The sequence below is a fragment of the Colias croceus genome, chromosome 11, assembly GCF_905220415.1.
Source record: "Colias croceus chromosome 11, ilColCroc2.1".
Lineage (NCBI taxonomy): Eukaryota > Metazoa > Arthropoda > Insecta > Lepidoptera > Pieridae > Colias > Colias croceus.
The window spans coordinates 6725431-6738787 of NC_059547.1; the positions used below are offsets into that span (position 1 = coordinate 6725431).

A 13357-nucleotide genomic window follows, 5' to 3' on the forward strand; every position below is an offset into this window, starting at 1 on the left:
TGTGTCGCAGCCAGGATAATATACATTTGTGGTTAATTATTTAGTTCATCTTACGTATGTTACGTGTTGTGTTACAAAATGATGAATTACATTGAAAAAATAGTTTTGGCGTCCAGTTCATATGAAAGCAGCTATAGCAAAACATCCAGAATTTCCTCAGAGTGGACACCTTTAATAAGAAAACCTGATGGAGGCTCCTCGTGTAAGTATAATTCAATTTTGTTTTTGTATGTCACATGCCAAATTGAATTTCGTCGCGCTTAAAAGGATTCCCTGTGAGGAAAAACATAAACATTTTATGAGATGATGTGTTTTATTATACAATACGCAGTAAATAATCAGTTTTAATGATTCGCTGTTATAGTTTGAGTTATAATCCAGGAAACAGATCGGAAATGTATTGTTTGAAAGTCCAAGAACGTAAATGTGTTTTTCTCAATGAAAATACGCAAAACGACAATTACTTATTCTACCTTGTATTGGAGACAATTTTTAACTAATAGGTATAATATATTACTGAATGATATTAAAGGTAGAGGGGTATAGACATACCTTTAAAAAATATTTCATTCAAAATAATTGTAAATTTTAAGAGATACTTAAAACTAAACCACATTAAAATAAGCTATTTCTATTATTTCTTAAATTAAGATTTTTCAGAAACAACACAATTGGTAAAATAATTAGAAGACACACTTCAACAAATTATAGCAAAAACACTTTGCTTTAAAAATAAGCATTATAAATAATATATTTAACAAGAGGGCATCATTTATTTATGTTTTCGTCACGGCTCACTAGTTGAAGTGAGGTAGCAGTTAGCACCGTTACAGACAATATTGTAAGCCGTTATCGATAACCATTCTTTTGTAGAGTTGATAAACTTCAAAGATAACCACCTGGATTGGAAGTAGGCCAAACATTACTTATCTGTATTTTATAAAAAGGACATAGGTAATCATTAGGTAAAATGTGTGCAGTGTGGTAAAATGTTCGTGATTCGTGACAATGAAAATAAAAGAATTAACTATTGGTAAATTATTTCATTACAATAGATGTTTATTTTAATAATTGTTGTATTAAAAATAAAATTTAATTAGGATTTTTTATTCTCAAAATCCTATGTTCTAGTTTCATTCGTTGTTTCATATAGTTATTCATGCTTAATTTTAAGTCAAGGATTAAGTATTTTAAAAAATATGATTATGATGATTAAACTATCAAATTGTATAGCAATAACCTTACCAGTAAAGCCTGGTAAATATTTCTTATAATAGTTAGATATTTTTTATCTCTACTTTACCGTGGCGAGGGACGACAATAGTTATAATTTTAGAAGCAGGAAATATTTTTTTATTGCATCCACCACTAACTGAATAAATCAAATAAATGCCTTATTTATTATTTATTAAAATTATTATGGGTGAAAAATGTTGACGATAGATACATATATACCTAATAATGTTTCAGTGCTCCTTACGAAGTGTCTACACTGGCATTTTTCGACCGACTTCATCTAATATATATCTTAATATATATTATAAAGGCGAAAGTTTGTAAGTATGGATGTATGGATGTATGGATGTATGGATGTTTGTTACTCTTTCACGTAAAAATTACAGAACCGATTACAATGAAATTTAGCACACATATAGAGGGTAACTTGGATTAACACATAGGATAGTTTTTATCCCGGAAACCCCACGGGAACGGGAATTATGCGGGTTTTCCTTTGCAAACGCGGGCGAAGCCGCGGGCGGAAATCTAGTCTAGTATATTATAAAGGCGAAAGTTTGTATGGATGTATGGATGTATGGATGTTTGTTACTCTTTCACGTAAAAACTAATGAACCGATTACAATGAAATTTAGCACACATATAGAGGGTAACTTGGATTAACACATAGGATAGTTTTTATCCCGGAAATCCCACGGGAACGGGAACTATGCGGGTTTTCCTTTGCAAACGCGGGCGAAGCCGCGGGCGGAAATCTAGTGTCTTCATAATAAGGAGGTGGTCGAATAGAATCGACTGTATATTTTTGCGATTCAGAACTTTCGACTTGATGAACAATTTTTTATTGAAAGCTAGAGCCATGCGGAGATTTTATTATGTAGCCTTAAGGTACAAGTCCGAGACGGGCCGCAGACCGCAACTGCAGGCGACACTGTGGCTACCGGCTGCGGTTACCGCAATGCTGCCTGCGGTCGCTATTCCAACTGCGGCTGCATGCCGTGGCTGCACAATGCACAGAACGCAAAAGTCATAAGAATTCACCCTTTTTTTTTTTTTTTTTTTTTTTTTTTTTTAAGTGGGGAAATCTTGCATAGATACCCACGGCGTCCGGGGAAAGGGCCGCGGGTTATGTCGGATTCCTACCGACCAAAACCCCACTGTGTTCCGTCAAGCCACATAAACGACGGGGCCACGGGTATAGGTAGAATTCTTCCGTGACCAAGAATTCACCAATTAAAATATAAATAAACAAATAGTTGCCATGGCAATAATTGGCATTTGCATACTGCAGTCTGCGGTCGCTGCGCGCCGCGGCCGCACGCTGCGCGTTGCGTCTGCAGGCAGCAGTGTTGCCGCGCTTGGAATCAATTTCATAGATGTTCATAGAAACAAGTGCTGTCGCTTGCAGTTTGCTGTTGCAGTTTGCGGTCTGCGGCCCGTCTCGGACTTGTACCTTTATTCCCCATTCCTCTCATTTAACCCTAGATCACTACCCTTCGTCGATTCGACGACGCGTCACCAAAAAAATCGCTATAACTTTTACGCGCGCGACCGTTTGGTTTTCTGACTTCAGCTAATCTCAGCCAACCCGTTGCGCTTGCGATGGACGGTAGTGCTTTGTACGTGGAAGGTCCACACGCGCTGTTCCAGCAACCATGGCTCGTCACATCGACGAAGGTTAGTATTAACGTAACTTTTCGTAATATTTAGTTAAGTTAAAATTACGTTATTTTATCTTTTATAATGGTGCCTATTATTTTATTTTTTAGATACGATTCATACGTTATTAAAGCGATGAGGAAAATTCATCTGCGAGAGAGCCTGAAGACCACATTGAGGCTGAAGAGGCATGAAACGGAGGGTGATGATGAAGTTTCTACTGTCAATAAAGAGCAATTTCCAGATCAAGATTATGAGGCAAGTAGTAATACATCTCCCCACGTTCTATTGAAGATGAGACACCTAGCACTACAACTGACCCTAGCGATTTGATTATAAGACCATCGCGTACCATTCTTCGTGGTAAAGACAAACACATATTATGGTCATCACAACAGTCAAGGTCACAAAGCAGAAGACCTTCAAAGAACATAGATATATAGTACGTGGGCCTGTACGCTTTTTTCAAGATATTTTAGATCCTCAATGTTTTTCAAGTATAATTACTGGTGACATTACTGATACTCTGCGGAACTCAATCACATAAATTTTAAACATGCCAGGAAGAAACAATGTGAAAGTTATAATGAGACTGAGCAAAGTAATGCTGCTAATGTACCTCCATAACAAAATAAAATAAACATATATGTTATATGTCCCTCCGTATAGCAAAGGTAGACCAAAAATAGGTGCACTAGGTGCAAAAAATCGTTGTGTGGGGAACACAAACTTGATGTGTGTCACAAATGTTTTAGATCCTAAGCTATTATCAAAATTATATTTTTAATTAATTTTCCAGACATTATTTTTGTAATTAATAGTTTATTTCGAGCAATTTAGAGGTATATATTATATGTACGGAATTTTTCAAAAAAATTAAGAATGTTCATAAAGCGTGTAAACTGTGATCTCATTTTGATGACTATTTGAATTAAAACTATGTTAAAATAAATATTTTAATATTTTTATATGTAGATTAATACATTATGCTTAAAATAAAACATAACTACAAATATATTTTTTTTAATTAAACCCTTAAATCCCCTCCAATAAACAGCGTAGTCGAAACGACGAAGGTTAGTATTAAACGTCGAAAAATAAGGTTAGTGTTCTAGGGTTAAATGATTTCAATTCTAAACACTAAAATATACGTCGGGGTTGTTTTTTTTCACTTATTTAAAGTTTCTGTTAGAAGTGTGACAGGATTGTCATCATCAAGCATCTCATGTGTAAGGGCCCTATCGCCTACTAATGTTGGTTCAGATAGATGTAGTAAGGCAATTTAACCGCTTGTAGGTAAGGAGTGAACAGGTTTCCATAATAACGAGTTAGGAGTGCCATAAAGTGTAGCCAGGCTGTCTGCCGCGCCTACTATCATTACTGTACCGGCACAAACCTTCAATTGCTGTGTGATTCCGTAACTTTAAGTTAACCACATTTTCATATTAGAAAGTTGGGATAGTTATCTGTGAACTTCACTATTTATCGTTTAACCTTAGCTTGTATTGTCAATATTTGGAAATGGATATATAATCTGTTATTAATGTTAACAAGGATTAGGTATATAATATCTACAAATTAGTGAACTACAGAAAATCAATTCCTTTAACTTTTTATTATTTAAGTAAATCCACAGTGCAACAGTGAGGCCTCCGAGACACTATATCTACTGATTGGCCCAGGCCCTAGGGCGTAATTTTCGGGGCGGCAAAATGGCATAAGAAATCAAGGGCAATTCTGCATATAAATTGTTTAGTTTAAATTCTCTAAAGAAGGAAATAAACAGAACAGTATAATTTAATCATTTCATTGTTGATTAAGCATATTATGTATTTAAGAAAACGTGTACGTGTACGTACCTGTGTATGGAAAAATTAAAACGAGAGATGCTTCATATTAACATAAAATAAATTTTACTGCACAGTTGAAACAATTTTAATTATCAAAAATACCTAAATAAATGAAACCTAATAGTGTTTAAGAAATTTTCGTTTATCAGTTTTAGTTCAATATAATTATATCTAATGAAACATGATCAATCCCATTCTTCATTATAATGCGTTTATTGAACTTAACGTAGGTACTGGTTTTATGTTTCTTTTAAGTGGAAACTATAATATATATTTATAATTAAATCACTAACTAATAGGATGTTAGAAGATAAATGTATATTTGAAAAAGCCATGTATAAATAACCTGTTATATCAATTAATTTATTTTAATATTATAAATAACTAACTTTCCACCCGCGGCATCGCCCGCGCAGTCAAGGAAAAACTCGCATAGTTTCCCTTCCCATGGGATTTCCGGGATAAAACCTATCCTATGTGCTTTCTCGGGTATCAAAATATCTCTATACCAAATTTCATGCAAATTGGTTCAGTAGTTAAGGCGTGATTGAGTAACAGACAGACAGACAGAGTTACTTTCGCATTTATAATATTAGATAAGTAGGTATGGATTTAAAGAAATAGGCTACTAATATCCAAATCACATGTTAAGACATGTGATTTGGATATTAGTACACAAATGAATTAATTTATTGCTTTGAAATATATTAATTCATTTGTTATATTTTTTCAGATAATTTGAGTGAATTGACAAATAGATATATATTAGTTATAGTAATATTGCGTTTTTGAATTAAATTTAGTTTTTAACCTTTAATTTATTTATTTTTTAATTTGGCATTATTAAAAAAATATGCATTATTCAGTTTTATATATGCATTAATCATTATAATATTTGACTAGAGTATCAAACGTAATTGTAGCGGTTGTATATTATAATCTTAATTAATGACTAATCTTTTTTTTATTAATGAATAAATTGTATTGTAAATTTGACCTCCCTATCGCATTGGGTAAACTATAATGGTAGGAATGGTTTTGATAAATAAATAAAAGAAAAAAAAAAACAGAACACATCCAGAAATTGTGAAACCGACCAATGTCAAATTATAAAAGATAATTAATAATCAAAATTACATTTGAATACAGTGCAGGGTAATTTCTAGTGCAACAGCTGATAAACTAATGAACGAGTGCAAGGCAAGTGATAATTTTGTGCAAATCGATTTCATAATGGTTATTAGGTACTTTGTCATTATAGTTTAATTTTGAATACTGTTACTACGGCGTTATCAAAAGCAAATTTTAAATGAGTAATTTATGACAATATTAGTACTTATAGGTAGTACCCCTTACTACCTATAAGTACCCCTGTATATTATCTTTCTGTGGTAACATACAAAATTTTTTTTTTTTTGTTACTACAGAGAGATTTTTATAAACTAGTTATAGGTTATACGGATTGAATGTTCGGAATCAAAATTTGGCAAAACTCAATGTAACGGTTCCCTAAATTACATTTAGCAAGCCAATAGAATTTAATTTAAGCCCAACATTGCTACTTATAGAGACGGAACTTGGCTACCTACTTCGAAACATTATATACGTCCTCATATAAATAATACCTATATATGAAACGAATGTTTATGTAAGAAAATAAAGATATTTTATTAGACAAAATATTACGAATATAGAATAACTATTAGAAACGTTAAAGGAATTATGGTAGTGAAAATTCGAAATATAACCAAAACCTGAATATACCTAGAGACAGTGCTGATTTTCAGTTGATTTACGTATTTCCTATATAAATTATTCATTAAGTATGGTGAAAGTCTAAGTTTCAGAATATTTATATATTATATTATGTATTTGACTAAATTGTTGACTTCAATACAGCGAACATCAATCTAACTCCTTTTTTCATTCATGTTATTCTGATGATGCAAAAGTAGGTAATCAATAAATAATACTTTTTTATATAAAATTAAAAGCAAGGCTTTATCATTAATTGGTACACTGACACAAATTATCTGAAGAATATCTGAAATTGCAAAACGATCTAAATGTATGAAGAAAAATTAACAAGTACATACAGTATATAATACCTATACATTATACATGTAATATTTTCATGGCCGAAAGTCAAGGTTTTCAAAGGGTTTGTTTAGTTATATTAAGAACGAGCTAGCATGTCGTCAACTACCATTGTGAAGAACATCAATTTACACCTTAATAATAAATAGTATTGTACTTACTTCTGAAAACATCATTGTGAATTTCTTAGAAGTAGCTATGCCACGCTATACAGTGTGTAGGCAATTGAAATATTATAAAATATTATAGTAATATTAATAACTGCAACACGCTAGTGTACATCTGACAGGTCCACCTGAACAGGTATACCTGTGCAGGTAAACTGTAACGTGAGAAATTGAGAATGTTTGTGCAGTTTTTTGAGTCTATCTATGAATAACTATGATTGGTAGAAATCAAGCTTTATAGGGAACATGTAGGTACAATCACGAATGTTATCTTTTATTCTATATGATCTCAAAATGCCAACCACATTTTTTCGTATTGATACATTGTTTTTGTTTTTATATTAACGCTTTTAAAGAGGTATAAAACGCGTATAAGTTTTGGGATAATTCTTTGAGTTATTATAATACAAATTATCGAATCACAATTATTATAAAAAGTGAATATTACGATTTAAAGTCAGTGTACTCTACACTTTTATGTCAATAAGTATGTAGACTTAACCTCTATTTGATTAAGCAATTTATCCACCTTTAATTAATTCACTAGATTGCTATTCACAGGATACTATCTGGTTTATCCTTGGTCGCTTTAGTAATGGCAAATATTTTAAAATGCAGGTTACTAGTTAATTCACATGGCTCTATCAGTACACACAAATACAAAGACAGGCCACTAGTACACGCAAATACAAATATGTATCAAAAACTTTATTACGTGCGATACTAATAAAAACGGAATTTAATACTTCTTACAATTATTGGTAGTTAATTTTTTTTTTATAATCCATATATTTCAGACGCAATCGTTTAATATAAGTTTGCTGGTTTTATTACTATATTGTCATTCAATTTCGTTTTAATAAATTTTAATGATTATTATTGTCTATTTATTACATCTAAAACTTCATTCAAGCTCAAAATGCTGACATTGAACATAATCAAACATTTTATTAGTCGAATATTTAATGATAATACGAATACATACCTTGGGACTCTACTTACCTACGTTTTTTACTTATTTCTACTCATGTGTACCCCACTTGATTCCTTTATTTGTATGACTGAGGTTATTCACATTAAAGGACAAACAACCTAAGAACTAATCGAACTTAGGTACTCATATTTTTATAAGATTAAAATTTAAAAGGTAGTCATTTAAACAAATACATTTAAGAAAACATGCACGGACAATGACTTTAGGTTAGGTTAGATCGAATATTTCATTTATAATTGTTTAAAATATTTTTCTACTAACAATAAAAATATTTACCGTTACTGTGAAGTATGACTGCTACATAATATCTACTTCACTACCACAATTCTCAGTCAAAATCTGTCCAACAGTTTGGGCTCTAGAGCATGCAAAAGAAATATACTTACACACTCGAAAAACATAACCCTCCTCCATTCGCAGTCGGGTAAAATTTAAGTGTCACCAAATTCCAGACACGTACTTCCTTTTTCATGCGAGTATTAATTGAAATAAGAGTTAATCGAATGCTAAATACGGCGGAAATAGAGCAGCGGACAGAGATCTTCGTTTCCGTAGTACTGTACGTGCGTATTTGGACATTTCCTCTTGAAATTACAATCAATGTCACAGACTAGTTGCGTTGCTTTTGAGATCATTTTAACCAAGAATATTCTAACATATTATATTCTTACATTTCTGAACCGAACCGAAAAAATGTTTTTTTTTTTAAGAATGTAGGACATATCGGATATACCTATTGTTATTAATATGACAATATTTACACACGATATTCTGTCGAAAAGCATTGCTCTTCTATCAGTTTAAAACGTGAGTGATTAGTGAGTGTGAAGGGGTTTTAGGTCTCAAACCCTCACTCAAAACCTCAGTAGCTCACCTTTAGCTCACACATTATTTAATCACATTCCAATTTTCATTGTTTATGATACCACAGTTTTCATTTTTTTTTACACACGACACTGTAAATAAATAGACCATACTCTTATAAAGTAGCGGATTTAGACACCTATTATTACTTTGATTATTGATTGCCCAAGGAATATAGTCTTATTTTCATCAAATTGAAAAGGCCTACTCATACTGATTGTATTTGACTGCATGTATTATAGAATATTTATGCCACAGTATAGTGAGGCAATTCGTGTTAAATCTTAAGGATGCTTCACACTTATGTACGCACCAATAGGTATTTTTACATGATATTATTTGACAATATCATGTAAAAATACCTATTGGTGCGTGTTTTTAACGACGGACGCCTGCGGTTTATGTGCTTACATAATTAAGTATATTTGACTATATACAACGTAAACAAATTTGTTTTGCAGAATCTATTCCACGAAAGCATAATTTAAATCCTGTTCCCATGTTTTATTTAGATAAAAGGTGTTTTACTTGAAATTTGTGTTTTTTTAATCGTCTTATTTAATGGAATATTTATAAATAATTTATCACAAAAGAAATACGTGGACATAAGATATATTATGAAGTCAACTTTAAGTGTATTTAATAAAATACATCCATTATGAGATCTTCAACCGGATGTTTGGATGGATATACCTAGTGATCAAAGCAAAGCTAAATACTGAATTTCCTTTTTTATTTTCAAGGACTTCATAAGTGAAGTCCTACTTGATATTTTTAACTAAAATATAAAATTTACCAGAGGCAAATAGCAACTAAGTTACAGGGTCAATAATCAACCTTGTAGTGTACACGATTTCTCAAAGGAAACCAAAACGATTTGCCAAAACGTTAACGTTTAGGTATTGGCTTTTGTCAAAAAAACCGTAACAGAAGTTCAGGTTGTATTAAATTACAGAAAATTTATATTCTCGCTTTTAAAAGGTGCATCTTGATTTTGTTTCTCTACAAGTAGGTATTGCCATTTTTCATTCTAATTGAGATGAATGAAAGTTTTCCAATGGAAACGAAATACCTTCTGAAGATATTTATGTTTATAATATCATCAAAATTTAATAAAATACTGTATATAAATGCAAACATTTATATTAGTTGACAATTTAGCCTTTAGGAAGCACTTATTCCTGGTAATAATCTCGATAAACATTATACATCTTTATAGAAGGTTAACACGTTCACTGCGGCACAGAAATATCTGTACTTTCCATTACTGCGTTACGGGTCGTTTTAAACCTTGTCCTATACCAGAGATTGCGGCGGCACGAGGCATATTAAACCCCACCGCCCGTAGGAGACCAAAATCGTTTTTTTGGCGCCAAATAAGACAAAGTGTGCGGCTTTTGTCGTGATTATTATTAACAATGAGTTCATTAACCTAAATCTACCGTCGCCCGTGGTTAGATTAGTTAGTTTAGATTCTAGGGGTAAAATAAAATGTGGGATCTGATGTAACCCCATACCGCACTGAACAATAGCAGTTTTTCATATAATTTATTGATGGGAAAAGAAATATCGATTTTAATTAATTGTATTTATTTATCAAACTTATGGATGTTATAAATTTATAAAGAATAGAAATGGATATATGGATGTTTTTCATTAAAACAGGCCAAACAATAATATTGTTTGCAACCAGTGCATTCTGTGAGAATTTTCTTTACCTTTTTCGGCCTCACGACTTGTTAAGAAGGTGCGGAGTTTTTCGTAACATCCTACACATCTACTCTTCTTTGATCCGTTTAAGAGATGATGTGCCTTGTTTGTTGGCTTGTTGACTTGGGCAAGAGTTAAATTTTGATGAGCCATACACCGATTGCCGGGTGTTTTGGATTTGCCGCTAGTTGATTCAATGAACAAACACACTAATAGTAATCATGATTATCAACCTATTTGAAGAAAGTTACTCCACATGTCACATTCACGATTCTATTAACGATATTTATTATAACGAGTAATTAGGATGTTTGAAAATTACCTGTATCCACATTCAAGTCCTTCTTTGTAAAAGCTTCAATAAGTTGTTCCACAAATAGTCTCGAATGCGTTGCACAACACTAACCGCGTGAAGCTAGCTTAGGGTGCGGTACGAGGTGCGTGGTGGTACGAGGTGTTCGCAACCTCGTTCCGCACTGTGTTAGAATTTTTATTTGTTCAGTGCGGCACGAGGTCTAAGAAACCCGGTATTAAGTTCGGTATACCATTGAACTAGGAATCAAAAGCACATCTCAGATATATAGATATCACTTTCCTACACTGAACCAGATGGAAGTTATGCCTCCCGCACGACAGAGAAGTTTAAGTTTTTTCCTACCGCTCGCGCTATAACGACGAGACACGGACAGGGTGTTTCAAGCCCTGTTTCGCAGCTAACGTGTTAAGGCGATAATATAGTGTGTTGTTAGCTATTGAAATGTTGTAAATCTTCATGAACCGGTCATAAAATCCAAATTACACAAAGTAAAATAAAATAATTTCTACCTCGACTTCGGAACTCCACTTTCCGAAAAAACATCTTTTGGATTTTAATTGGCCTCTAGAAGGTATATAGCAATTTATTTATACAAATATTGTAGATTTTAGAATTTATTTGCTCGTAAAAAGCTCAATTATTCTATCTTTATAAATATATTATATATATCTATAATTAAAATTTATAAGAAGAGACATTATTCATAAGTCTTTATGCACTTGTCACATCGTGACCTCTACAATAAGAAAAAAACGTGATGCAATATTTCAGTCACAATATTTGTAGAGCACTGTTACATTTATAGTTTCTAATATTATTGCCAAAGGTTTAATAGTACTTTTTATAATTTGCACACCATATTTATCATGGGAAACAAGTAATAACTGCGTTAAAAACAACCGACTTCAAACTTGCACTTGCAAAATTTACAAATACCTACAGACAAAAATGCTCATAAAATAAAAACTGGGCCTATCCGAATAAAATTTTTATGGGACCAATTCGACACCATCCCGCATCGAACAAAAAAAGAATCACGTAAATTGGTTCAGAAACCTCGGAGTAATCGGTGTACATACATAAAAAAAAAAACATACCGGCCGAATTGATAACCTCCTCCTTTTTTTTGAAGTCGGTTAAAAAATTAATATGTACAGGATGAAATGATACTTTACGTAATATTAATATTACAAAATTTATAGAAAAGAGATTTAGCTATGAGATACTTTTGACCTTCCAAAAAACCGGACTTAATTTTAATGTTTTCTAAAGTATATTAATAATGTGCTATTTATATTAAACAGTTAATCAAAGTACCAAAACTAGTTTATGTTTTAATTTAAAACACGTTTTTCATAAATACAATACGATGTAGGTATTGGATTTTCGCACGAATGTTTATTCATATACAATTTTATTTATTTACATAGTGTAGGCTGCTATTCAAGTTTACATTGCATAATACTATAAATGGTACATATATTATACGCTTACATTATGTAATAACAAATATCATCATTGAGTTGAAAATTAAAAGGACCCGTTTGGTTAGCCTTCATGTCAACTTGTAATAACGACATCCTTATAAGCAAAGAAGAGACGTTTTTATCATTGCAATGTTCAATTTATTGTTTTTAATACACATTACAATGCGAGTATTTCTTTGAACTTGGAAACGATATGGCCAATGTCATGTTTTAAAGCGTTATAAATAATAATTATTCTTTCATATAATATTATATCACGATTCTTCGAATAATATATTTTCTGTTAATTGTCTAACAACAAGAAACATTTAAAAACGATCATAATTGAGATTATATTTCCATTACATTTATAAATATTAAAAGTCTGTTGTATAAAATATTTATTAAAAACTTTTAAATACTTACCTATTAAATTATTACACTTATAAAATAAAAAAATGTTTCCATAATATTTTAGAATTTTCTCACTGAAAACGTTGGGAAATAAAAAGTCAAATATATAGAAAAATAGTAAGACTTTGTAACTATACAATTATAAATTACGTGTAAGTTTCCGCGCCATAACTTTCAGCTCTCGTTTAGTTTCTCCTGGTAGAGTTCACGTTAATTATCGTATCTTTAGTGCTTGTGACAATTAATCATTTCACAGGCACTTACTATCGCAGCCTCTACTCGCTAGTGTCGTAAAATTATGACACTCACTCCATCTGATAACTGATTACTCTTACTTTGAGTGAACTTAACGTATCAAATTTCATTTGAACACTATTACATGTTAGATACCCTCATTCAGTTACGTTTTATTAATAAGGAAATGGAATCATAGACTATAAAAAAACAACGGTCGCCTTTCAATTTAGCAATTGTTTTCTTAAAATCGACATGTGTCCGGGTACATTCAAATCTCAAGATACATGAACATTTCAATTACATAAAATCAAGTTTTAATAAGTGCAACCTACCTAATATTGCCCCGT

At 31.9% G+C, this 13357-nt stretch overlaps 1 protein-coding gene across 1 annotated transcript in view; it reads left to right on the plus strand.

The window, feature by feature from the left end:
• The window catches only part of LOC123695878 (putative inorganic phosphate cotransporter), a 26572-nt gene continuing 13215 nt past the window's right edge, over positions 1 to 13357 (plus strand). The window contains exon 1 of the mRNA XM_045641825.1: positions 1 to 202. Within this exon, the coding sequence (XP_045497781.1) occupies positions 79 to 202 (124 nt within the window). The 5' untranslated portion in view covers positions 1 to 78. The remainder of the gene's footprint in view (positions 203 to 13357) is intronic.